We start from the raw sequence: 27943 nt of genomic DNA on the forward strand, positions 1-27943 counted from the left end.
AAACGAACTGATACCCCTTTATTAACAAGTAGATCTACAACCGTGTATCCTTTTGAACACTAAGGGATAAAGGAGTTTTCTCATGTGCTCCACAAACGGGGGTGCTTGCTGCTAGGTTGGGGAACTGGAAGACACAGAAGAGGCTGGGGTTCCCTGGCCTCCGGGAGTGCACTGGAGGCTGCGGAGGTGTGTGTGTTGGGGGTGGGGGATGGCGTTGCTAGCAGAGGGGCTCCTTGCAGTCACTGGTAGGACCTCAGTGGGTCCTGCTTCTTCTATTTGGCCCCTTGTCTGGACCCTCGCTGCGCTGCGGGCATCTCACCTCAGCATAGATGACGGAAACGTCCTGTGGGAGAGTGGGTCAGGGTAAGGAAGCCGACGTCACACAGAGGAGGAGACAAGAGCAGGAGTCCCATCTCACCTTGTCCTGCTGGGCTGGCTGGGCAGGCCTGGCTGTGGGGGAAAAGCAGCATTCAGGTTAGGGCCCTGGGCTCACGGGGTGTCCCCTTCCCACCTCCTCGCTGCCACCTAGAGAACACGGGCTGGCAGGGTCCGGGCTGCTCCCCGGTCACTTCTCAGGGCCTCTCGCCCTCAATCTGAAAACAGGTGGAGTCAGGAGACCCCAGATGTGCAACCTGCGGCCACTGACTCGGCCTCTGAGCCTCAGCTGCTTCCACCAGGAAAGGATGGTGGTGACGACAGTGACTGCCTCGTAGGATCCCAGTGAGACGCAGGGGAGACGAAGGTCTCCAAGATACTTCTAGAATAACTCCTCCATTAGACACCTGTCCTGCATGGGGCAACCTTTTAGGTGTGAGAGTGATGTATCTAGTCTATCTAGTATATAACAAACAGAGGTCTAATTCTACACCTCTCATCTCACATCAGTCCTGTCTAGCAGGGGGTATTGGTTCCTTCTCGCATGGAGATGAGAAAAACCGAGGCTCAGCGAGGTGAATAACTCTCCACAGTCACTTCCATAAGAAATAATCTGTGCTCAATCGCTTCAGTCGTATCTGACTCTTTGCGACCCTATGGACCATGTCCTTCCAGACTCCTCTGTCCATGGGGTTCTCCAGGCAAGAATAAGAATATTGAATCTTAGAGAATGTGAAGCATTCTCCCACTGACAAAAATTCCAGCATCTTGGAGCATAAGGGCTCTCTTCCCTTTGGGTTTCAGATCCCTGCACCCACCATCAGGTAAAACCTGTTCAGAGCTTGAGTTGGAAACAGACCACCCCCACCCCCACCCCTGCCTTCATCTTTGTTGTCTGCAAGGATAAAAGGATCCCATTTCCTCATTTCCCTTATTTTGCTCGTGAAAACCATATAGTCTGCGGTTGGCTTCTTTTTTTTTTCTTTCTTATGTTTAAATCCTCATTGTGCCTCTCCTCAGGAAGGAACTGTGCCCGCATGGGCTTCCCATCTGCCTGGGCATGTTATGGCAGCAGCTGGTCAGGTCCCGAGGGAAGAGCCCTGTGTCCCAGAGACTCCTTAGCTTTCCACTTTCCCTAATGTGGGGGAAATGTGGTGGTGGGGGAGCAGAGCCCCTAGACTGATTCAAACCCATTTTATAGACCAGGAATTGAAATCTCTGTACAAGTGAGACGTAAAAGAAAGCTCCCTGTTTTTTAACACCTATTGCATACCAGCCATTCTTTATGGTTTCTACAACCCAGGTTCTATTCCTAGTCATTCATAATAATTTACCAAGTAGCCATTATCTGGGCTTCCCTGGTGGTGCGGCAGTAAAGAGTCTGCCTGCAATGCAGGAGCCCCAGGAGGCTCAGGTTTGATTCCTGGGTGGGGAAGATCTCCTGGAGGAGGGCATGACAACCCACTCCAGTATTCTTGCCTGGAGAATTCCATGGCCAGAGGAGTCTAGTGGGCTTCAGTTCATGGGATCTCAAAGAGTTGGGCATGACTGAAGTGACTTGGCATGCACACATTCAGGCATTATCTACATTATAGATTAGGCTCAGAGAGTTTATATAACTTTCTCACAGGCACACAGAATGCAGAGTCAAGTTCTGAACTCAATTCTGACTGACTCAGAAACTCACACTTTTCCCACAATTCCATGTTGCCTGTTCGTCTGTTTGAGAGAGGACTAGCCTTCCCCATTCTGCCATCCTCACTGTCGTATCTGTGGCTGGGGTTCATGGTCTTTTTGGCTCCATCTTAGAGCTGGGACTGTCCTGTTTAGACTTACATCTGGGGGCAGAGACAAACTATCATTCTTTTTCCTTTGTTCCTCCACAATGCCCAGAAAAGGGCAAACAAACAAACAAAAACCACCTCCCTAGTTGGGATGGTCACAGTGAAGGTATGGTGAAGATGATGTTTATGATGGTGAGATCTGATAGAGTGTCTGAAGAACTATGGACAGAGGTTCATGACATTGTACAGGAGGCAGTGATCAAGACGTTCCCCAAGAAAAAGAAATGCAAAAAAGGTCTGAGGAGGCCTTACAAAGAACTGAAGAGAAGATAAAGGCAAAGGAGAAAAGGAAAGATATACTCATTTGAATGCAGAGTTCCAAAGAATAGCAAGGAGAGATAAGAAAGCCTTCCTCAGAGATCAGTGCAAAGAAATAGAGGAAAACAATAGAATGAGAAAGACTAGAGATCTCTTCAAGAAAATTAGAGATACCAAGGGAACATTTCATGCAAAGATGGGCACAATAAAGTACAGAAACAGTATGAACCTAGCAGAAATAGAAGATATTAAGAAAAGGTGGCAAAAATACACAGAGAACTATACAAAAAGATTTTGATGACCCAGATAACCGGTGGTGTGACCACTCATCTAGAGCCAGACATCCTGGAGTCCAAAGTCAAGTGGGCCTTAGGAAACATCACTATGAACAAAGTTAGTGGAGGTGATGAAATCCAGCTGAGCTAATTCAAGTCCTGAAAGATGATGCTGTGAAAGTGCTGCACTCAATATGCCAGCAAATTTGGAAAACTCACCAGTGGACACAGGACTGGAAAAGGCAGTTTTCACTCGAATCCCAAAGAAAAGCAATGCCAAAGAATGTTCAAACTACTGCACAATTGCACTCTTCTCACACGCTAGCAAAGTGATGCTCAAAATTCTCCAATACTCAAAATGCTTCAACAGTTCATGAACAGAGAACTTTCAGATGTTCAAGCTGGATTTAGAAAAGGCAGAGGAACCAGAGGTCAAATTGACAACATATGTTGAATCATCAAAAAAGCAAGAGAGTTCCAGAAAAATATCTACTTCTGCTTTATTGACTATGCCAAAGCTTTTGACTGTGTGGATCACAAAAAAATGTGGAAAATTCTCAAAGAGATGGGAATACCAGACCACCTGACCTGCCTCCTGAGAAATCTGTATGCAGGTCAAGAAGCAACAGTTAGAACTGGACATGGAACAACGGACTGCTTCCAAATTGGGAAAGGAGTACGTCAAGGCTGTATATTGTCACCCTGCTTATTTAACTTATATGCAAAGTACATTATGTGAAATGCTGGTCTAGATGAAGCTCAAGTTGAAATGAAGATTGCTGGGAGAAATACCAATAACCTCAGATATGTGGATGACCCCATTCTTATGGCAGAAAACAAAGAACTAAAGAGTCTCTTGATGAAAGTGAAAGAGGAGAGTGGAAAAAGCTGGCTTAAAACTCAACATTCAAAGAACTAAGAACATGGCATCTGTTCCCATCACTTCATGGCAAATAGATGGGGAAACAATGGAAACAGTGACAGACTTTATTTCTTGGGTTCCAAAATCACTGCAGATGGTGAGTGCAGCCATGAAATTAAATGATGCTTTCTCCTTGGAAGAAAAGCTATGGGAAACCTAGATAGCATGTTAAAAAGTGGAGACATTACTTTGCCAACAAAGGTCTGTCTAGTCAAAGTTATGGTTTTTTCAGTAGTCATGTATAGATGTGAGAGTTGGACCATAAAGAAAGCTGAGCACCGAAGAAGTGATGCTTTTGAACTGTGGTGTTTGAAGACGTTTGAGAGTCCCTTGGGCTGCCAGGAGATCAAACCAGTCAATCCTAAAGGCAATCAGTCCTGAATATTCATTGGAAGGACTGATGCTGAAGCTGAAGCTGAAGTTCCAATACTTTGCCACCTGATGTGAAGAACTGACTCCTTTAAAAAGACCCTGATGCTAGGAAAGATTGAAGGCAGGAGGAGAAGGGGACAACAGAGGATGAGATGGTTGGATGGCATCAGTGACTCGATGGACATGAGTTTGAACAAGCTCCAGGAGTTGGTGATGGACAGGGAAGCCTGGTGTGCTGCAGTCCACGGGGTTGCAAAGAGTCGGACACAACTGAGCAACTGAACTGAACTGAACTGATTTTCGACATACTGGTGTTTGTGGTGACGGTGGTGGTGAAGTCGTGAAGGAGGAGAGATGGTGGTGGTGAAAGGGCCAGTGTTTATGACGATGGTGGTCAGGGTGATGATGGTGGCAGGGATACCTCACCCTAGGCCCCAAACTTCCCCTTTACATTAACAAAGATGTCAAGGTTGCCCGGAGATCACTTACCTTCATGCTCCCTTGTGATTTTATAAATCTCAGAGTAGATAACTCCTTCATTGGTTTCATTCTGGCGATACACTGAAAGAAGGAATGCGGCTTAACTAGGACCCACCTGCTCTCCCACCTCGAGACCTAAGTGTTCTGAGGACGCATATGGAAGGAAGCCAATCAGGGGTTGTGATGCTGATCACTGGCAGTGGGAAGTGGTCATTAGTGTGAGATATCTGGCGTGGCATGAGGACTGTGCCCCCTGGCGCAGGTTCTAGGAGTTTCCCCATCCCTAATATTGTTCAAACTAGAGGTTGTTGTTGTTGTTTTTTTTTTTTTTTTGTAAAAAATGGTAGTGAATACGCTAGTTTCTGCAAACCCCAGCTCTGTGGTGTGAAAGCAACCATATACAATACATACCCAATGTTCCTTGCAAAAATACTTGGTGGACCAGATTTGGCCCATGGGACATAATCTGCTAACCGTTGGCCTAAACCTCCCCCTGGGGGCTGGGATCCCTTCCTGCTTCCCTCTCCCACTACCAGCTCCATACCCTTGCTCCTCAAGCTCTCCCCGGAAGCCTCCTGCTTTCTTCTCCAAATGACTGATTCCCGAGACTCAGGCGCATAAGCCGTCTTTCTCCCGACTCCCCTGGAGAGGCCCTTCTCTGCCTTTGTGGACAGATGCTGGTCCGGATGCAAGTCCTTATTGTTGACATACAGCGGGTGCTGCTCTTCAACTGGGGCTGAGGGTGAATTCCGGGGTGGAAGGGGCCCTAGAAGATGCAAAGGTGTGATTCACTGGGCGCCCTCAAGAGCAGACTGGGAAGAGGGTGCAGAGTCCACTTTACCTTTACAAATTGTATACAATTACCTTTAAAAATAGTATAAAATATTTAAAAATTAAATTAAAAAAAAAAGTGTCAGTAGAGGTTGCTGGGCTTCCCTCGTGGCTCAGATGGTAAAGAATCTGCCTGTAATGTAGGAGACCTGGGTTTGATCCCAGGTGGGGAAGATCCCCTGGAGGAGGGCACAGCGACCCACTCCAGTGTTCTTGCCTGGAGAATCCCATGGACAGAGGAGCCTGGTGCGCTACAGTCCATGGGGTCGCAAAGAAACAGACACAACTAAGAGACTGACACAACAGTGGGTTGCTGGAGGTCTGAGACTGGTTTGTTGATGATTGTTAATCAACAGGTCTGGACTTGGTTAATTTTTATGGGATGTGTCTTTTGGAAAAAAAAAAAAAAAACCCTAGTGGATAGGATGGCTCCGTAGGAATCACAAACTGGAGGAAGCAGGGTCAGAAAAGATGGGTTACACCCGTGCGTTGAAACAGCGCAGATCCACAAGCCAGGCCGCTTTTTAGAAGGAGGAAAGCTAATAACTTTGACAACACACCATGTGCCAGAAACACGCCAGGACCAGGGAATTCAAACACAACATCTACTTAATAGCAAAGCTCCTCACCCAGGGACCAGCAGAGAACTGGGTGTCAAAAAAGCCCCCCTTCCTAAGTCTTTGGTGTCTGACATTCTTCACAACCACCTTGCAAAGGTTAATACTGTGATTTCCATTTTTTTAAAATGAGGTGATTGGTTGGGAAAGGTGACTTCTTCAAGGTCACACAGAAAGCTGGTGGAGACAGAATCTTAATCCAGTGTGTATGTGTTTTCTCCATTAGCCTGTCGCCTCTGTGATAGCACGCGTTTCCAGAATTTTAAAAATTACGTCCTGGGATGGGAATTGGGTCACAGGTGTATTTGAGAACACCCAGTTCATGCCTGGTGTCCAAGAAGTATTCATCAGCTCTAATAGCAAGAAAGCATCAGAGTCATTAGGTAGCGCCTTTGGACATGGCTCCTCCTGTAAAAAGAAGAGGGCATTTGTGGAGACTCAGAGAGGCCCCTGATTATTAAACATTCCCTGATGCTCATCTGTCAAGGCTGTGATTCTGAGTTTTCATTCCCAAAGAGCTCCATGAATTTGATGGAACTGTGTTTTACAGGAGGTGTGACAACAGGAAGTAAAATGAACACTTAAAAAACAGCCAGAACCTGTACACTTATGTAAGTGCTACTTTGAAGCAGACCTCGTGTATGACCACATCCTAATTCTAGTGATTCCATCATTGGTCAAAACGCTTTGAAGATTGCCTTCAGAGATACAGTCTGCGGGATGTTTTCATTTCTTGAGGAATGGATATGCTGTCTGGAAATGATTATGGGTCTTGGAACGTTGAGCATGGAGAAAAACGTTGTTGGACAGTGTTTGGGTAACTGTGGAATTTGGACTGAAGATGGTTTTCTGAGTGACATTCTAAAGAAGGATTTGTGCCCCTGAGATTCTGAAATGGTAAGACCTCCACTGAGAGTCTTATTTTCGCGAGAGACAAGTTTCTTATGAAATGGAGCCCAGGTGCTCACAGGCTGACAGTGGGGGTGGGGTGGGGGGTGGGAATGAGTGGGGAGGTGGAGTCTCCACGTGAAGAGGGATGTCCCTTTGTGCCCTGTGAAAGGCATCTTCTTAAAGATCTCTCACCAGTGACTGCTCCCTCACCATCTTGTTTGGGGCTGGGAGGGAGAAGACCGTGATGCGTTGCTTTGCCTTTAACGCTTTGACCCAGAGGTGAGTGGGTAGGAACAGCCATGTTCCTGAGGCCAGGCCCAGAAGGAGGTTTTATGCAGGTGCAGGGAGAGGAGAACTCACAGGTCATCAGTTCACGGTCCCTACTCCTGCTGCCTCCCCATCTAACTCTGGGCCTGCCTCTGTCTCTCTCCTACTGCACTGTCCTCAGTTGCTCAGTTGTGTCTGACTCTTTGCAACCCCAGGGACTGTGGCCCGCCAGGCTCCTCTGTCCACTGGGCTTCTGCAGGCAAGAACACTGGAGTGAGTTGCCATACCTCCTCTAGGGCATCTTCCCAACCCAGGAATCAAAGGTCTCCAACCCAGGTCTCTCACATTGCAGGCGGATTCTTTACCAGCTGAGCCATCAGGGAAGCCCATGAATACTGGAGTGGGCAGCCTATCCCTGCTTCAGGGATGTTCCTGACACCAATTACTTTCGCCCTTGGCGAGTGGAAAATAAAAATGTTGCCCCTGGGGGAGGAAGAAATAGGTTGATCTGAACTGCTGTAGGTGCCCTAGGGATAAACTGGCACCAAATAACTTTGGCACTGGGAGCCATTCCCTTCAACATGGCTTCAGGCAAACAAAGGTTAAAATTGGAAGAACTTGGAGCCACCCAAGGTGATTGCTTTGAAAGCCAACATTCATGCTTAATTATCATGACCAAGACAGGAAGAGAAGAGTCTTAAATTTCAAAACCCATAGATTACCTAGAAATCCCATTTATCTAATTATTTTCACTTCTTTCTCCCTATAGAAAGGGAAAGTTGCTCAGTTGTGTCCCACTCGTTGCGACCCCATGGACTATACTGTCCGTGGAATTCTCCAGGCCAGAATACTGGTGTGGGTAGCCTTTCCCTTCTCCAGGGGATCTTCCCAACCCAGGGATCAAACCCAGGTCTCCCGAATTGCAGGTGGATTCTTTACCAGCTGAGACACTAAGGAAGCCCTAGAATACGGGGGTGGGTAGCCTATCCCTTCTCCAGGGGATCTTCCTGACCCAGGAATCGAATGGGGTCTCCTGCATTGCTTGCAGATTCTTTACCAACTGAGCTATCAGGGAAGCCTCTTTCTCCCTATAGAATCCTCTGCCTATAGCATTACTCTCATCTGATTTTTTTTGTTGTTGTTGTTCCACAAAAGCACGTGATGGATTTATTTCAAAAGTACATATTTCAGTCTTTAAATGCTGTTAAGAGAAACGAGGCTTGTTGAAATGTAAGTTGGAGGCGGGCATGTGGTAGACAATATCTTATAGGATAGTTTCACATCTCATCTGAAACTTAACTAAACTTTTTATTTTCAAAGACTCTGACCAGAAGAATTAGAGAATGGATAACAGGAGCAAAGGCAGCTTGGGAACCTGCCAGGTGATGCGCTCAAACTAGAATGAGAACGTGCTGAGCTCCCACTCAATGCCAGGCTAATACATTAGGTATGAGATAGATGTTACCTCATTATCTCAGACCTTACAACATCCCTAGAGGGAGACATTCAGTGAAGCTTCGAGGAAACTGGCCCAAGGTCACTGAATTAGTAAATAGCAGTGCTGGAACCAGGCCGCTCCCCAGTCCTCCCACCGCACTTCCTTCCTGTCGAGTTGACATACATGGACACTCACCCAGATCCCAGCACAGCACAGAAGTGTGTGTGCGTGGGCATGCATGTGCAGAGTTCTCATGTCCTCTTTCTCCCCTACTAAGTGGACCAGAGCTCCCCTGACTTCAAGGAGACAGTTGGAGGCCTTGGGTTTGTCATAGTCACAGCCACAGACTGTCTTTCAACTGTGAAGGACACTGGTCAAATGTGAAGCCAAACTGGTCTCGTTTGGCTTGTAAGAATTCCTCTGTTTGTGCCTTATTCATTCCTGAGTGTGCAGCAGCGTGTTTGTGTGACCACACCAACACTCTCCTGGGTATGTGTGAGTTCTGGAAGCTGTAAGTGTCCCTCCATGGGCCCCTTTGCGTGACATGTGAAGATAAGTCCCTCTCCCCTCCAGTACCCAGAAGTAAGCAGCCAGTCCCATAGATCCTGGCTTTCCAGTGGCTGGATTGTGCCTGACATAGGGATTCAGTAACCAAGAGGACCAAAAAGAGTTACTAACCGTTTTTCCTCCAGGGTCTGAAATACCCCAGAAGTGCAGCAGCAATGACCATCATGGCAAGCAGGCTTGCAAGCAGCCCAGGAACCAGCCAGTTCCTACTAGTGGGGTCAGATAAGACCTGAGGATCTGGGGGGTGAGTAGAGGTGACCATGAGCATTGAGGATGAAATTCACAAATGGACCCCAGACAAGTGGGAAACGCCTGGCCTGAAGAAGCCTGGCCAATGGGAATGAGGGATGGACCAAAGGATGTCAACGTGGATGGGCAATACCATGGCTGACCATGTGGGCCCCCCCCCGCCCGCTCCAACTCCGTGGTATCCCTTCCCTCTCTATGAGCTTCACTCTTTCCCCACCAGGCTCAGTGGAGATGTTCCCAGCAGGGTCGTTGCTCAGTCAGGAGTGCCTGCTCTGGACCCAGCCCTGTGCCGGGCATAGCAGGAGGAACACAGAACAGTGAGGTCCAGGGCTCAGAGCCCAGCTGGGGGACAAGACCTACCATCCACAGAGAGTGTCTTGGGCTCACTTGTCTCTCTGGAAACACGGTTCCTGGACTCGCAGGAGTAGTTCCCAGCATCCTGCTGTGACATCACCTGGAAGAGGCAGGAGGCGGGTCCCCCGTGGGGAGCCACGTGGTTCCGCAGGACGTCCCCATTGAGGTGGAATGAGTACAGGATCGGAGGGGAGCCCCTCTGGGCCTCACAGAGGAGCTCCACCTCGTCCCCCGCAACTAGGCTGGTGGGTCTCAGGGTGAGCAGAGGACGGGACACGGGAGCTGGGGAGCACACAGTTGGGAGGTCAGTGGACTACCCAGGGTCCGCCCTTAGGGACCCCTCCCCACCCAATCAGGGGCCCACTGCCCACAGCCCAGGCGTCTAAGTAGTGTCTCCCCTCCCCACTTACTCCACACCCTGAGCTCCAGCTGAGGGCTCCGTTTCTGGACCCCGCCACCCTCAGGGGACGCCTTGCACCAGTAAAGTCCAGAGTCTCCCTCCTTGGCTGCTGGGATGCGGAGTTCCGGGCGGGGGCTCCTGTTCTGCAGGGTGCGGCCGTCCTTGTGGAAGGAAAAGAGCAGCCGCCGGGCCAGCCTCTGACTGTGCAGCTTCGTCTGGCATCTCAGGGTCACAGGTTTCCCCTCGCAGAGCTCGTGAGAGGGGAGGGCCGTCAGCACGGGAGGCGGGAACCGCACTGGGGAGAGGCAGCCAGGGGCTCAGGATGGGAGTCTGGACAGTGAGGCCTGGGGAGGCTGAGGTCTGAGCTTCGGCCCACTCCGGGCCCCACGGGAAATACCATCACCGTCTCCCAGCACCTCACTGCTCAAGCTCATCCCACCCACAAACCCTGAAACAATGCCCATGCTCCCAAGCCCCTCTGGGATCCCAGAAAGCCAGACCTGGAGGGGCCTTAGCAGTTACCTAGTCCCCAGAGGGGAAGAGTCTGGCTCAGTGACTGGCGAGTGAGCGTCAGGGCATCTTCCACCTCTTTCCCTGACTCCAGACATGTCCCGTGGTGGGGGAGGGTATGTGGACAGCCTCTTGGGCCTCTCGGGGCCCTGCCAACTGACCCAGCAACAGGGGCAGCCAGAGGGAGGGGTGCAGCCCTGAGCCCTGCTGTCCTCTAAGACCAGGCCCCTGAGCAGCACCCTAACCATCCCACCCCCCAAGTGGTGACTCACCTTGGACTTGAACCATGGCAGTCCCTGAATCCCATGAGTCCATGTTTCGGGGATATCTCACCCGCCCAGTGCAGTTATAGTGGCCACTGCTGTTAGCTGTTGCTGTCCCCAGGAAGAGAGGCCGGTTGTTCTTAGAGAAATGGAGGAATTTTCCATCTCTGTAGAATGTCACCTGGGACAGCTCTGCGTTCTTCCTTCCCCGGCATCGCAGAATCAGTATATCCCCCTCAAACACGAGGTATGGCTGGGCTTGGAGGCTCAGCCAGACTGTAAGATGAAGGAACAGGGTCACCCTGGAGCTCTGGGTCCCTCAGTCCATTTTCTCCCTCTTCCCCAGCCTAATCCCACCCCCCACCCCACCCCACTCCTGGGATGAAGGCTCCTGGATGGCACCTTCCCAGTTGTCACTGTCGCCAGCTCGTCATGCCGGACCGGGGCCTGCCCTCTGCTTTCATCCACCCCCTTCCTGCTTCCTCTGCCCGTCTCCTCTTTCCCTCCTCCCCCCTCTCCCTCCTCTTCTCTCCCTGCGCCTTCTCTCTGGCCTGCTTCCCTCCTACCCTTCTTCTCTCCATTCTTTCCCCCCCACATGACCAGGGATGGGACCCTTGCCCTCTGCAGTGGAAGCTCTGTTAGAGTCTTAACCACTGGAACATCGGGGAAGTCCCCCTCCGTGTTTGCTTTTGCAATGCACTCTCCCCTGCCACCTTGGCAAGCTTGAGGCAAGCTGGGTTCCTTCCATGGATTGTTCTTCTTTGTTCCTCCCGATCGGATCCCCATTCTCCTAGTCTGGTTCCTTCTCCCCTGGTGACCCCAGCATAGCTGTTTGTGCAGCGTTCACTTCGGATGGTATGTGCACCCCTATCCCCCAGAGAGGAGCTGAAGGGATGGGTGTTGGACATGCCATGACCTGGGCTCGCTGCCCCCTGCTTCCCTCATTGGGCTTCCCCAGGCCCAGCCTCCATCAGCACTCCCAGCAGCGAGGTTCGTCTCCACCACAGTCACGGTGTGGGATCTGCCCCCTCTGTCCTCATTTCTAAAATGCCTTTTATGCCCTGATGTGAACAAAAGAAGAACTCCTGGGGACCCAGCATCATCTGAAGGGCAATCCCAGACTGGCCTGGCCCCGGGACATCCGTCCTTGGCAAACCAGGTACCGCTGGTCCCAGACAACCTCAGAAGCCTGAGAGTAATGATGCGCAATCAGACAGGGAGCCCGAAAAAGAGCCACAGCACACCCTACCTTTGTCTGGCTCACCTGGACCCCCAGGACTCTTATTCGCACCCAAGAACTAATGATGCTCACAGCGCAGCTGAATTACGGGCCTTGCTTCCTTGGCTGCTCTTTCTAGCACTGCTAAATATTGGTTTGGAATCTTCCTCTCGGGCATCACAGAACATGTCCCTAGAGGTCAAGATTTCACAGGTCAGAGTTTTCACCCACTGACAGAAGGTCCATGGAGATCAGTGGGACAGGATGAGCGGGAGGGCAAAGGTGGCTGAGGGACAAAGAAGGCGGATCCACAGACAGAGATGCCTGCTTCCTGGAACGTTAGCGGGAAGGGAGCAAATCCAGACCTTGATGAACGGGGATGGCAGGAGCTCCAGAGCCACACTGAGAGGAGATTTATAAGGGAGCCGGGTGGAGGCCTAGAGCCCTTCTTCCGGAACTTGAAGTCACCCTGTAACTATCCTCGGCCAGAGACAGTGAAGTCCTGGGTTTCTCCTCTTCCTCGGCATTAGTGAAGACTCCTGAGGATGAGGTCTAGGCGGTGCTGCTCTGAAGGTGTTGCTGGGCTCCCAATGTTATTCAGTCTGCCAGTCATGTCCCACTCTTTGCAACTGCATAGACCTGAGTGTGCCAGGCTTCCCTGTCCTTCACTCTCTCCTGGGGTCTGCTCAAACTCATGTCCAAACTCATTTCTAGCAATACTTAGTGATACTAGAAAGAGCAGCCCAGGAAGCAAGGCCCATCATTCAGCGACACTGTGAGCATCATTAGTTCTCCTGTGAGGCAAAGAGTCTTAGGGATCCAGGTGGACCAGGTGAAGACAGGATGTGCTGGGGCTCTTCTTAGGGCTTCCTAGTCTATTACTCATCATTACTCCCAGGCTTCTGATGCCATCCAACCATCTCATTTTCTGTCGTCCCCTTCTCTTCCTGTTCTCAATCTTTCCCAGCTTCAGGGTCTTTACCAGTGAGTCGGCTCTTTGCATCAGATGGCCAAAGTATTGGAGCTTCAGCTTTAGCATCAGTCCTTTCAATGAATATTCAGGGTTGATTTCCTTGGATTGATCCAACGGCCCTGATTTTACCTATCTATTAAGTTTTGGCCCAGAGACACCCTTGGAGATGAAAGAGACATGGACAAGACTTACCAGTTTTCCCAACACAGGGACCTGCAAGAGAAAAAAAGTGATAGATTAAGTAGCAGAAAGAACTTTCTGACAAGGAAAGGGCCTGTCACCTTATAAATAGATGCTAACATTCATTCAATCAGTCAACCACCCAGCCCCCTAAGCACATAACTATCTAAGCCACCCAACCTCTCACACACCCAGCCACCCAGCTATCTAAGCAAACAGCCACCCAGCCACTCAGCCACTCAACTTTTATGGTGGACCTACTGCCTGGAATTCTTTGCCCAATCTCAGTTCAAATATTACCCCCTTAGACAGGTCTTGCTGGGCTTCCCAGGTGGTGCTCATGGTAAACAACCTGCCTGCCAATGCAGGAGATGCAAGAGACACGGGTTCAATCCCTGGGTTGGGATGATCCCCTAGAAGAGGACATGGCAACTCCAGTACTCTTGCCTGGAGAATCCAATGGACAGAGGAGCCTGGCAGGCTACAGTCCATATGGTCGCAAAGAGTTGGACATGACTGAAGCAACTTAGCACAATTATCAAAATACCCTATTGTGTTACCATCAGAGCACTTATCATCGTTTAAAATTACCTGACGATTAAATTGCCTACTTGTAATCACCTGTCTCCCCAACTCTGTCTAGAACTTAAGCTCCATGAGAGCAGGTCCTCGGCCTGTCTAATTCACTGGCGTATTACCTACACCTAGGGCCCGTGCCTGGACTATGGTCTATGTTCAATAAGCATATACTAAATAGATGCACGAATGCTTCCCCCACTCGTGCAGGGCAGGGAACAAAAAGCAGAAGACACAGGACTAGATTCTTGCACTATTGTGCCTGAGGGGCCTATTTACACGTACAGAAGGACTCAGCAAAGCAGGACTGAATTCCTGTGGCCCATCTGCCCTCAGAGCTCTGGGGAATAGAGTATTTTGGAAGTGATCATACGAAGGAGGTAAGAATAGATTGTGTGGATGTGATCATAGGAAGGAGGTGAGGTTTCCCTGGAGGAGATCATTAAACGACTGTGGGGCATGGACAGGCAGCTTGGATGCATGGGATGCAGGCCAGTGCCTCACACCGTGTCGCACATTGTATGCATTGCACTAATGCTTCTAGACAAATGAATGCTTGAGGAGAGTAAGTGGACAGGAAAGTGTCAGTTGCTTAGTTATATCTGACTTTTTGTGACCCCATGGGCTATATAGCCTGCCAGGCACCACTGTCCATGGGATTCTGCAGGCAAGAATACTGGAGTGGGTAGCCATTTCCTTCTCCAGGGGATCTTCCCAACCCAAGGATCAAATTCAGGTCTCTTGCATTGCAGGCAGATTCTTTATGATTTGAACCACCAGGGAAGTCCAGGTGGCCTGGAAAGAGAGGCCAAACCACAAGATGATGACAGATGCGGTTAGGCAGGGGTGATCAGCCTAAGGGATGAGAGACCCTAAACTGAGGGACGGAGTTGGGTATAAAGCAGTGGAGTATATTCTGGGCTTTGGGGCAAGAGGCAAAAGAATGAATGAGGTAGGGCTGAGTGCAGTCAGTCCAGCCGGGTCCCAGGCATTGACTTGTGCCTTTCTTTGCTGGGTGCTGTGCAGAATTCTGAGAAATGCAACAATGGTCTTGGGAGGGGTGGGTGAAGATCCCCTCAGCAGATCTGACATGTTCATTCACAGGCTATCATGCTTGCTGTCCACATGATTTGGGACATATTCTCTACCTACTCAGCTCAGGTCAGCTCTGCCGCAGGTTCTTAGGGTGTATAAGATTATGAGTCCATCCCTTCATCTTCCCCTGCCTCCAAACTAAGTGCATCTTCTGTGCTCTTGGTGTAGTGGGAAGCACATAGGCTTTGGAACCAAATGACATGGGCTGATTTCATAAGTCCATCTCTTTCTATGGGAACTTGCACGGGTTGTTTAAAGTTCAAGAGCCTCCATTCCTGGCTCTGTCTGTATAGCGGAAATGACAATGAAACGGAGCAGGACCGTGTGTGTGGTCCTTGCCCCTCCCACTACCAGGTTCTCTGCTTGCCATTTGCCTCTGGAAAACTTTAGTCAGAGAATAAGTTTAATCAGAGAAGTGAGAAACGCTGAAACAAAGGAAAACAGTTTCAAAGGGGACCAAATAATAATAATGTAGTCATTAAGCATAGTCAAGGGCCTTTAGTTCTGTCTCAAGGGCTAGATAATATTCTGAGCCATATCCTGTGAGCTGTCTTATAGATATGAAACCCCAGGTGGAGAAATTAACTGCATGATGACCAGCCTGTGCCCAGGACATGAGCTGCCACAATGTCAAGAACTGACCGCAAAGAAGTGGGAACAAATGGACCCCAAAACTGAAGATTCACTGGATCTAAAACAACCAAGATGATGCCAGTCAGACCACTGATGACCAATTTGAAGATGACTGTCAGAGATGACTGTGCTGTTTCTGTATGTAGCCCCCACGCCCGACTCTGTCTATAAAAGCTCTCACCCACTGCTTGTCAGAGGGGTGTCAGCCTTTGGACAGATGTCCGCCACTCTCTCCCACAGTTGCTGGCACCTGAAATAAAGCACTTTCCTTTCCACCAACCTGGCCTGCTTATTGGCTTTTGAGTGGCAAGCAGCCAGACCCCCCCCATGCATACCTTTCAGTAACAATAAGTCATTTCTCCCTTACAGAGCAGTTGCATAGATTATACCGACCCCCTGCCTGGGGAGGTGGTTTCTGTGTTAGCTGAAAGCAAAGAGAAGGCCTGACCTCAGAGTGACTAAGACCTCACTGGGTAGTGATGCCTCCCCTTCTTTTCCCTTCCCCACCGGAAACAGTTTTGCAGCTACAAAGTGATGAACAAACAAGCCTGAGGTGACCGATGCCTATAACAAGAGGGCAGGCTCCAGTGAGCATAGATGCTTCAGATGAGCTTGTGCCCCAGATCCCAACGGCTTGCTCTCCAGGGCATTACAAGGCCTTGGGGTTGCGGTTGCAGAACCGCTGTGTATAATCAAAGTGGCCACCAACTGGGGACAGAGCAGATGACACCTGCTTACAGCAGTTCCTATGAAGAGAACCCGAGGCTTCGGTCAGGTACAGGCTGACGATGAGGTAACAGTGTGATGTGAAGCCAAGAGCTTCTGTAAAGCTGTGGAGTCCTGCATGGCGGAGGTCACAGCCCCAGTGAACTCTGCACTCATTGGGCCACTTTGGGAGGGATGAGAACGCCCAGCTCCTGACCCACCGACAAAGCTTATCGGACAGAGCAGACCAGGGCAACGAACCAGGCCTAGAAACCATTTTCTACTAGGGGACTTGGCAGATGTTTATCTGAGGAAGATCAGACAGAGCAGGGATAGTCAGTGGCCTTCGAATACCTGATGGGCTAAGCTTAAAAGAAAGGAGAGACTCGCTACTTCATAGGGGGCCTTCCTGACCCAGGGATCAAACCGGCCGTCTCACATCTCCTGCATTGGCAGGCAGGGTCTTTACCACTAGCAACACCTGGGAAGCCCTCATAGGGCAGAAGTGGAATTAGTTAGATCAGAGAGGCAGGTTTCAGCTCCACAAGAGGAACTACATCACAGTAAATCTCTACCACGTTGCAACATGCTACCCTGCCAAGGGGTGGCATCCACGCACTTGGAGGGCTGTGTGTCCCGGATGCTGCGTGCGTATGGGGGGTGGGTTCCAGTACGAGGACTGAAGCTGGCTGACGCACAGCTCAGAGGAAGAGCAAGCTTCATTGCCTAAATTTTAAATACACCTTAGTGTGTGTTAATCACTCAGTTGTGTCCGACTCTTTGCAATCCCATGGACTGGGGCTTGCCAGGCTCCTCTGTCCATAGAATTCTCCAGGCAAGAATACTGAAGTGGGTTGCCATTTCCTTCTCGCAGGGATCTTCCTGACCCAGGGATTGAATTCAGGTCTTCTGCATTGCAGACATTCTTTACCATCTGGGCCATAAGGGAAGCCCAAAGACATCTTTAGCATACAGCCATGTACCAGCGTGTTTAGTGACAGGGCTTCTAGCCTCTAGAATCTGTGATAGCCAACACTAACAACAGGTGCCATTTGTTGTGTGACCATGTCCTGCCAGGCACTTTAAATGAATATAATTTCTAGTTTTACCTGATTAAATTCCAACTACATCTAGGCTTGAGGTAGTGAGACAGAACAGAGAAAGCACAGGGCTTGACAAAATGGGTTGGGTTTGCATCTCTGTTTTGCTCATTAGCAGGGTAATTCTGGGCAAGTTTCTTAACATTTTTGAACCTCAGTTTCCCCAACTGCTTCATAGGGATAAAAATTAAGCCTTCCCCTGTAACGACTCTGAGGGTTATATGAGATAATGCATGTACTGTACATTCAGTGTTTTTTTTTCTCCTCTGTCTCTCTGGCCACATCTGAGAGGAAATAACGCTTGAGAGGAAATAGCAGCTTTACCCTTACGGTAACTTCGCTGTGACACTTTCAGCCAGGGGGTCCGAATCGCAGGCTGGCTTTCTGGGGTCCTGAGCATCCTGAGATGTGACTCAGTCCTGCCTGGGTTTCCCATATGCCATCGAATTAGTCAGCCAGTCACTGACTGTCCACCTCTCCTCCTTTGCTTTCCCCCATCCAGATCCTGGGCTACACGCCGGGAAGCTCTTAGATTTTTATCTAGTCAAGTCCAAGGACTCTATTCCTTTCACAAGGAAGGGATGTGCCCTTAAGAATCTCCCATCTGGAGTGTATCCAGGCATGAGGCCATCCTGTCCCTGCCCTAATGTGAGCACTGATCCTCTCACTTGTCCAAATGACCATTCATAGAACACACAGGGCAACATGGTGATGTTGGGGAAGGACGAGCCCTGAGTGGAACAAGTATTTTCTTCTCAGAAGCTAAATTCCCACAAACTCAACCCAGGAAGGGGGTGCTTTTAGGAATGCTGTTGCTTTTCAGGGCTTCCCTGATGGCTCAGACAGTAAAGAATCTGCCTGCCATGCAGATTCTGGATTTAATCCCCGGGTGAGGAAGATCCCCTGAAGAAGGAAGTAGTTATTGACTCTAGTATTCTTGCCTGGAGAATTTCATGGACAGAGGAGCCTAGTGGGCTACAGTCCACTGGGTTGCAGAGTCAGACATGACTGACTGACTAACACATTTTGCTTTTCTGGTTCAATAAAAACAAACATCTGGGACCAAGCTTAAAACAAAAAGCAAGTCAACTCAGAAACTGTGAAGCGAAGTGATCTACGTGCCCAGACTCATTCCTTCTGAGTGTAGCATCTGACAATGCCTGAGACTGAGCTGAATCTAGGGGAGCCGAGTAACCCACCCCCACTCCAATCCTCTGTCTGGAGACCAGTCCCTTCTGGCATCAAGGAGAGCGCTGTGGATTCAGAAGAATGGATTTGAACCTTCATATAGGTCCCCATGGGCTTCCCAGGTGGCTCAGTGGTAAAGAATCTTCCTGCCAGTGCAGGGATTCAGGAGATGCAGGTTCGACCCCTGGGTCAGGATGATCACCTGGAGAAGGAAATGGCAACCCACTCCAGTATCGTTGCCTTGGAAATCCCATGGACAGAGGAGCCTGGTGGGCTACAGTGCATGGGGTTGCAAAGAGTTGGACAGGACTGAGCGACTCAACCACAGCAACGATAATGATAACCTGGGTCCCCATGGGCCAGTCAGCCCCAAATCAGAACCTCCCCCTGACAGAGAGAGGAAGTAGGCGGAATAGGAATGGTCATTTTGAAGAGGGCTTTGGACACTCAGGGCATAAACCTCTTGACTAGGGAAGAAGCCCAGTCATTATTGACTGGTTCTAAGAAAAGGCTGAGGCTTCTTAAAAATACATCTCCTTGTAAAACCCCACGTTTAGCTCCGCTTGCTGAGCAAAATGTGTGGAACTGCCTTCTGTCCACTTCCCCGATCCTTCCTCCGCACCCCAGCAGCCTCCTTTCCTTCTTTGATTTTATTTTCCTTTCGAGATAGACCTGATGGATATTTTAACTTGATTTTATAGGGTGAAAAATGTCATTGGAATTCAGCATGTGATTTTTTTTTTGGCTCTCTAAATTAGCTTTGACACATCAAATGGTTGCCCTTCCAAGGACCCAGGAAAATGGGGTAGGAAACCCTGGGGCTCCCCAGATGGCCTCATCCCCATCAGTCTCATCCCCATCACTCTCAAGCATACCCATGTGCACACACTGGTCTCAAGCTCTAGCCATAAACCCACTTGAACTAGGGAAGGTGAAATAAGGAACTTTGCATCTGAGGAACAACACAGTCTTTGGTGCCCAGGAGAGGCCACTGGCATTGGTGACTTACCGAAGAGCAGAGCAACTGTCCAGAGCAGCATGGGGCCCAGCCTGGCGTGGAAGAGGGTACACGGGGCAGCCCGAAGTCAGGCGCGAGGATGGCAGGGCGAGCGTCTAGGTCGCAGGCCCAGGGGTGGGTGGGTGACCCCCTCTGACGTGGGCTGTGTTAGCGCTTGATAATCTAAATACAGGAAGTGGGGAAGAAACTAAAAGCTCATTTTGGTATTTCTTCTTTGCTAGAATGAGCGCAACACAAATGAATTTTCTTGACCATAAAGCATAAGGTAGTCAGATAAGCCACTGGCAAGCACTTTATTGTTTTCTTAATATATATATTTTACTGAAGTGTAGTTGACTTACAATGTTTCAGATGCATAGCAAAGTGACTCAGTTACACATATATTCTTGAAATTATTTTCCATATAATTCCCTGGGCTGTACTGTAAACCTTTGTTACTTGTTGCATATCTATTTTTTAACTAGAAATCTAGCATTCTATTAATACTAAGTCAAACAAGTGGAATCAAAATGTCATTAGTGTATTAGTTAGGCAAAAATTCATGTTTTCTAAAATATATATAATACATATTACTTATATACATATATGTACAGAAAAGCTTTTCTACTACACTTGATAAAGTCTTGAGAAAGAACATAAAAAAAAAAAAAGAATAGATGGAAAATTTGGAAAACAGAAATTGCTGCCAGTGTCCCACCCCTGTGGTGAAACCCTGCTGACCTCCGCCTCCACAGGAGACCCTCCAACACTAGCAGGTATTTTTGGTTCAGTCTCCCGTGTGGTCACTGCTCCTTTCCTCTGGGTCTTGGCACACTCAAAGATTTTGTTTGTGCCTTCCAAGACTGCAGTCTCTGTTTCCCCCAGTCCCGTGGAAGTCCTATAATCAAACTCCTTTGGCTTTCAAGGTCAGATTCCCTGGGGATTCCCAGCCCCTTTGTCAGATCCCCAGGCTGGGAAGCCTGACACAGGCTTCAGAACCTTCACAACAGTGGGAGGACTTCTTTGGTATTATTGTTCTCCAGTTTGTGGGTCACCCACCAGGCTGGTATGGAATTTGATTTTACTGTGGTTGTGCCCCTCCTACCACCTCGCTGAAGCTTCTTCTTTGTCTTTGGACGTGGGGTATCTTTTTTTGGTGGGTCCCAGCATCCCCCTGTCCATGGTTGTTCAACAGCTAGTTGTGATTTTGGTGCTGTTGCAGGAGGAGATGAGTGCACGCCCTTCTACTTGCAAGCACTTTTGAACACTCTCTTGGTGGTTTGAAAAGGCTCATGCTAGGAACTAGGGTGGGACATGGCTAAGGAAAGACGCAGAGACTGCAGAATTTGCCTGCCCTCAGCATCACTTAGTCTGGAAGGCAGCACAGCGATGGGAACACTAAAATCCTCCACACTGCCCCACCTCTACTCCGAGTGACCTCTAGTTCTCCGAGGTGCCCTCTTCTTCAAGCAGAAATGTGTTTGGCCTCTGCAATAAGATAGAGAAGTGGGATCCTGAAGATATTCCACAGGGCCATCAGCTCAGCAGAGAATCAGGGATCAATGTGGCTGGGGTAGAATGGGGATGGAGGTTCTGAACCTGAGGCTTTAAGATGGTCAGGTAATTATTTTGAGAAGAACTGTTCATTAAAAGACACCATTAAAAGAGTGAACCGGCAAGCCACAGAGTGGCAAGATATTTTAAATAAATATGACTGACAAAGGACTGGTATCCAGAATGCAAGGATTTCTACAATTCAATATGAAAAAGGCAGACCGCCCTCTAGAAAAATGGACAATATTTTGGATAGTTACTTTACAAAAGCAGATATCCAAGCATTCAATAAACACAGGATAAGGAACTTGACTTCATAAATCACCGTGGAAATGCAAACCTAAACTGCAATGAGATACCACTACATCCCCCATAAGAACGGTAAAAACTATAGACAACCAAGTGCTGGTGAGGATGTGAAGTAACTAGAACCCATGTACACCTCCAGAGGGAATATAAATTGGTACAGCCACTTTGGAAAACTATGTGGCAGAATCTAATAAAACCAGACATACGGATCCTGACGGCCCAGTGTTTTCACTCCGAGGTATTTACACACATGTGGGCATCACAAGACAGGCGCAAAAATGTTCATAGCAGCATCACTTGTAACAGATGAAAACTGGAAACCACTGGTCTCTCAACACAAAAGAAGGCCATCCCCTACCCCCATGTCCTCTGAGAACTGAACACGTGGATTTAAGGTGAAGCACGGAGAGCTGGGTAAAATGCCAGGAAACATTTTCTGACAGTGAGTTGTTCCTGGAAGACTTTAGGTGAGAATTTTCATACAGTCTGAAAAGAATTTGCTGTGCTTACTGCTGAAGGAGCTTCCCAGGTGGCGCTCAGTGGTATAAAACCTGCTTGTGTAATAATGCAAAGTAATGCAGGAAATGTAAGAGATTTGGGTTTGATCCCTGGGTTGGGAAGATTTCCTGGAGGAGGGCATGGCAAACCACTCCAGTATTCTTGCCTGGGAGAATCCCATGGACAGAGGAACCTGGCAGGCTACAGTCCATAGGGTCACAAAGAGTTGGACATGACTGAAGCGACTTAGTACATACGCACTGCTGAAGGTGGGAACAGAAAGGGTGAACTTTCTGTTTTCTGCCCAAATTCTCTGATTCAGTGGAAATGGGCAACTGATCTGGCACTGCCAGGAAGTTCTTCTGAGTCTCGGTTGATTGGGAGTTAAAAGGAGTGAGGAAGTAAAGTAGGAATTGAATATCTTGTTGGCTCAGCTCAAGATGTTAACATTTATGCATTTTCCTCTCTTCACTCTCTTTCCAAAAGATCTTCCGACTTGAGTCATCTTTAACTTTGTTCGGCTGCAGGTCTAGAGGGTAATGTGACACCTCTGCAGGGCTGCAGCTAAGGTAGGAGACGGGGCAACCACAAATGGTCTAGCTTGCAAGCACTGAAGGTGCTTTGCAGGCAGAACCCATGAAGCCTCGGCCCCTGACTTCTTCTACCTTCACTGGGTTTGGGGGCCTGACTGTGTGAAGCCTCCCCCACTTCTCACCCTACCCTTGCAGAGTGAGGTTTTGTTGCACCTTCAAAGGTGTTAGTGACATTGGCTCTCTGAGCTTAACTGGCTGCACACTGCTTCTTGGGGGTGAAGATCACCAGAGGCAAGTAGGGCTGCTTCTAGGTTAGGAGTCTTCCAGGGCCCAGACTGAATGGAATCAAGATTGGGACGGGTTGGTGGGGATCAATACCCATAATACTCTAAGGGAAATGAGGGGCTAAGAGGAGGTGGGAGGATAACAGAGAGGGGATTCTCAGCCAGCAAGGGCTTGAAGCCCAGGGGTCCTCATTCCTCAGGGTCAGCTCACAGGGGAACCGTGGTGATGGACAATGGCTTCTGGGGAATGGGAAGATTCAGTCCCACTCCTAGGAGGTAAGAGAGGAGAGTGGGGTAGGCAACTGGGGTTAGGGAGAAGCTCTTGGCATGTAGATGCCATGGTGGGCCCCAGAGCCACCCACCCGGGCTTAAATCCTTGCTCTGGATACTAATCTGCTGAGAGCTTGGTGAAGTTTTTAACCCTTCTGCACTGCAGAGTCCTTAACGCTAAAGTGGAATAAATGATTACACCTGCATCATAGGGGTGTTAGGAAGGTTAAATGAGATAACACTGTGAGAAATGCTTAGACAATGCTTCTAACAGCCCTCTCTTGCAATGGTGGTGATGTTCTCTGGGCTGTTCAGTTCAGCTGTTACCAGCTACATGTAGCTACTTGTGGTTGGCTAGTGAGACAGGAACTGAAATTTTCATTGTTTTAAACTTCTGTTGTTCTGTTGCTAAGTCTGTCTGACTTTATGCAATGTTCTGGACTGCAGCACGCCAGGCTTCCCTGTCCTTCACTAACTCCCAGAGTTTGCTGGAACTCATGCTCATTGAGTCGCTGATGCCATCCAACCATCTCATCCTCTGTGGCCCCTTTCCCCTCCTGCGTTCAATCTTTCCCAGCATCAGGATCTTTTCCAATGAATTGGCATTTTGCATTAGGTAATCAAAGTATTGGAGCTTCAGCTTCAGCATCAGTCCTTCCAGTGGATATTCAGGGTTGATTTCCTTTCAGATAGACTGGTTTGATCTCCTTGTCTGTTCAGGGACTCTCAAGAGTCTTCTCCAGTACCACAATAAAAATTAAATAGCTAAATGTGGCTAGTGGCTGCCTTGTTGAATATTGCAGGCTTAGAATAACGCCTGGCAAGTGGTAAGAGCTTGATGATTAGCTGCTGTTGCAAGGAAGAGTAAAAGCCGTGGGCCACCAGAGTCTTCCTCTCAACCTTAGCTTGTACTGGTAAATCCCAGAGAGGTGAAGTAATTTGTGCAAAGGTACTCAGCCATGAAGCCCATTGGGACTGGAGTCACATCCCTAGCTGGGACTGGAGGCCCAAGGAAAGATGACATTTCAGAGTTAGTTTAGAAAGAGGGCAGGAGCTGTAAAGACCAGGAGTCCAGTGAAGATGGAGCTAGACTGGGAATGAGACTCTGGGCTTGGCCTGCAGGGGGCAGACAACACTGAGGCATCTGATCACCACCCTCTTTCCCTTTCCTCCTAGAGACCTGGAGAATGAGCCTGGACGGGTCAATGGGAAACTTTGTATCAGGCCTGCAGCGACCCCTTGTGGTTACATAGACAACTGCCTTAACGAGAGCATCTTTATTAATATCAAAAGATCATTCTCTATTTATCCACCCATCCAGGAAGCTTTATTTTTTATTTTTTAGGTCTTGCTCAATGCCCTGTCCACCCCTGCCTTCAGGAGCTCAGGAGGAGACAGGCATATATTCAATATAGTCTTTGTGTTTTTTGAAGCATTTTTTCATGCCTCCATTATCTTAGTTCATCAATTTGTTTTATTGTCTTTTTCTAATTCCAGTTTTTGATCTCCCTAAAGCCAAGAGCCAAGTCTAATTTATCTTTGTGTCTCCAGGCCTAGCATAGTAAGAGCTTCATAATACTGCAAAGTATAATTTTTAGAAGTTCTGGAGTCAAAGAGTTGGGTTCTAATTCTGGTTCTGCTGCTTACTAAGTGGAAGATGGGGGTGGGAGGGGTGGCTTAATCTCAGATTTTAAATCTCTAACAAGGTGATAATGATATTGATTTCTAATACTGTGGAGAGGATTATGCTTTGGCTCACACAATATCTTGTACACACATCTTTCCACCTGAAATTGGGGTCTACACTTATATTTCCGATTCCTGGGTCAGGATGATCCCCTGGAGAAGGAAATAGCAACCCATTCCAGTATTCTTGCCTGGGAAATCCCATGAACAGAGCAGCCTGGCAGGCTATAGTCCACGGGGTCGCACAGAGTCGGACACGACTGAGTGACTAACACTTGTACTTCACTTCATGGAAGCTCTTTCCTGACCAGGCTTTGGGGCATGCACATGTCTCAGCTTCAGGGTCCATACATGTCTCAGCATTTCGCACACCTACCTGACATTGTAATCACCTCTTGTATGCATTCCCTGCAAAGGACTGCAAGCCCTCAGAGGTTCCCGGCCACATTTGTCTTACTTCTGGGCTGTGCTTTCAGTGCCTGGCTCGACAAATCTGTGTGGGGTGGAGGCTGAGATACAGCAGAGGCCCCCTCCTGTGGGTCTTACTCACACCCAGTAGCACCCAGCAGGAGGCTGCTGAATTGTCACCCTATTTGACCCTCTTCAGGTCCTCTCAGCCCACCCCTCAATTCTCTTACTCTTAAATAAGTGGGTCTTAGGGTAAGATGTTCCCACCTTGCGTGTTTTTATTTGCTTGTTTTTGGCTCCGTTGTTGAGGGTTTTGTTTTGTTCGTTTTGGCCACACCACACGGTATGTAGTATCTTGGTTCTCCCAACCAGGGATCAAACCTGCCCCCTGCAGTGGAAATGCAGAGTCTTAACCATTCCCTGATAGCTCAGTTGATAAAGAATCCACTTGCAATGCAGGAGACCCCAGTTCTATTCCTGGGTGGGGAAGAGCCCCTGGAGAAGGGAAAGGCTACCTACTCCAGTGTTCTGGCCTGGAGAATTCCACGGACTGTACAGTCCATGGGGTCGCAAAGAGTTGGACACAACAGAGTGACTTGCGCTTTCTTACTTTCTCAACCACTAGACTGCCAGGGAAGTCTGAGATTTCCCTACCTAATGTGCTTGGTTGTCTCTGACTTAGCCTAGTATCCGAATAATTCAGCACCTCTATTCCTTCCTTTCTGGCAATGAGAGATTATCAGTTTCTTTGAAGGGGGAGGGGTCCTATTTAATCTATGTTTCTTTGAATCACAACTCCACCCCACCTCAGTTTCCTTACTTTTGATAGTATACATACTCATTACATTCTTCCTTGCATTTTTTCCCCCCTAAGTAATATATTAACGTTTTTCTCAGTTGTGCTTCAGATAGGGCAGCCTAGAAGCTTGTGGTCACCAAAAGCAGCCTTAGAAATTAGGGAATGGTTTCATAGAAGTGACTGGAAATGGATGGAGACACAATCTTCTCTGGAGACTGAGGAAGAAAAGCATATGTAATTAAAGCAATAAATTCGATTTTTTGAGGTTTTTTGTTTACCATTGTCAAACATAATCTATTTCATGCATTTCTACAGAGTGCATAAAATAGGTCAGATTTCATTTTCTTCACTTTGCTTATTTTCTCCTGTTCCCTGCATAATGGGAAGACGGGAGATGTGTGTATTTAGAGAAGGTGGTAGGGGCTTGGGTGCACTGGACCCTGGAGTTGGACGTCTGTGAGCAAATAAAAATGAAAAAGTGGCAACGAGGTATCTGGGAAGGAGCATGGCGTTTGAGTCACACAGACCAGAGCTCCAGTCCCGGCTCAGCTGCATCCACCGTGCGCCTCGGGTCTCACTCCTTCCTCGCCTGCTGCATTCAGCCCTCCATTCCTCCCTCCACCAGTTTCTCTCTCCACTGGGTTCCTTTCGTCTGCACGTGGTCGTGCACCAGCCCCATCTCAAACCAGCAAACCTCGCCCTCTGCCTTCCTCACCCCTTTCGGCTTCCACCCAGGCGTCTCCTCCCTTTGCTGCCGAGTTTCTCAGAGGAGTCGCCCACACGCCCGGTCTCCTCGGCTGCAATCCCTCCCCAGGTCTCGCCCTTGGATGATCTGACTTCAGCCCCCACCATCCCGCTGACCCGCTTTCGTCACTCACGGTGGCTCCTCTGTGTCCAGCCCCAAAGATCTGCCCCCTGATCGCCTGGCTCCTCAGCAGCGTTTCCAGCAGTTGGGCTGCTTCCCTCCTGCAACGCTTCTCCTTGACATCCATCACACCCCCTCGTCTGATCGTCTCCTACTTCTCTGGCTACTCCTTCTTAGTCTGTTTACTGGACCCTTCTCTTCTCCCTGACACTGAATGTAGGGGTCCTCAGAGCTCAGTCCTGGGATCCCCCCCCCCTTCCCATCTCTTCTCTGTTTACGCTGTTTCCCTGGTCCCACAGCATTAAATAGTGTAAGGCAACCCCAAATTTATATATCCTGACCTGACCTGACCTCTCTGGTGGACTCTGACCCCAAATATACAACTGTAGTTTCTCCTCCTCCACTGGGGTGGTTCACAAATATTTCAAACTTTGCATATCCAAAAGAAAACCCTTTGTGTCTCTTCTTGCTGGAAACAAATTACCCTTCCACTGTTCCCATCCTCCTCCCCATGTTTTCTCATCTCAGTAAGCATCACCACTCAGAAACTTCACAGCCATTTCTTACCACTAATCTATTATCCAGTTCTATAGGTTCCTCTCCAAATTATGTCTCAAATCCACCTCATTCTCCCCATCTTTACTGCTACCTATAATGGAATTCCTGATATCTTTTGCCTCCATCACTGGAAAAGCCTCTTGGTTCTTTTCCGCATCTCTGCTCTTGCCCTCCCATGCATTTCACACAGGAAAGAAAGACCTGACTTAACACGGAATATAAACAAACCCACTGTAAACACTCCCTGACTTAAAACTTCCAATGTCTCTCCATTGCACCAGAATGAAACATACCCCGTTTTGTAAAGCCCAGAAGGGGGAGCCCTGTCTCTCTTTCTAGCTTCATGTGAAGCCAGCTGCTTCTCTTCCTTTGCTGTGGATCATCCTTCAGATCTGTGAAGGACCCCAGAGCCTCTCTCCTCATAACCTTCATCTGCTGCTCCTTTTGCCCCTGAGCCTCTGCCCCCACCCTCACCTCCGCTCCCCCCTCCATAGTGTGTAATGATATAAAATTAAGGAAAGAGTTATAGATAACATAAGAAGCATCTGAGTACTCACCGCCCAGCTCTATTTAATCTAAAATGCTGTCTTATTTGCTTCA

The 27943-nt window shown here is 48.7% G+C and overlaps 1 protein-coding gene across 1 annotated transcript; it reads right to left on the reverse strand.

Moving 5' to 3' along the window:
* On the reverse strand, positions 1-27943 carry FCRL6 (Fc receptor like 6). Its single transcript, XM_061119811.1, has 11 exons — positions 27901-27943; positions 19592-19762; positions 13298-13318; positions 10923-11189; positions 10151-10435; positions 9747-10022; positions 9249-9374; positions 5071-5292; positions 4536-4607; positions 419-450; positions 1-343 (listed from the first exon to the last, which is right to left on the reverse strand). Exons 2-11 carry the CDS (start codon positions 19620-19622, stop codon positions 254-256), a joined length of 1422 nt encoding a protein of 473 aa, XP_060975794.1. The 5' UTR covers positions 19623-19762; positions 27901-27943; the 3' UTR covers positions 1-253.

This window comes from Dama dama, chromosome 20 (assembly GCF_033118175.1).
Source record: "Dama dama isolate Ldn47 chromosome 20, ASM3311817v1, whole genome shotgun sequence".
NCBI classification, from domain to species: Eukaryota; Metazoa; Chordata; class Mammalia; order Artiodactyla; family Cervidae; genus Dama; species Dama dama.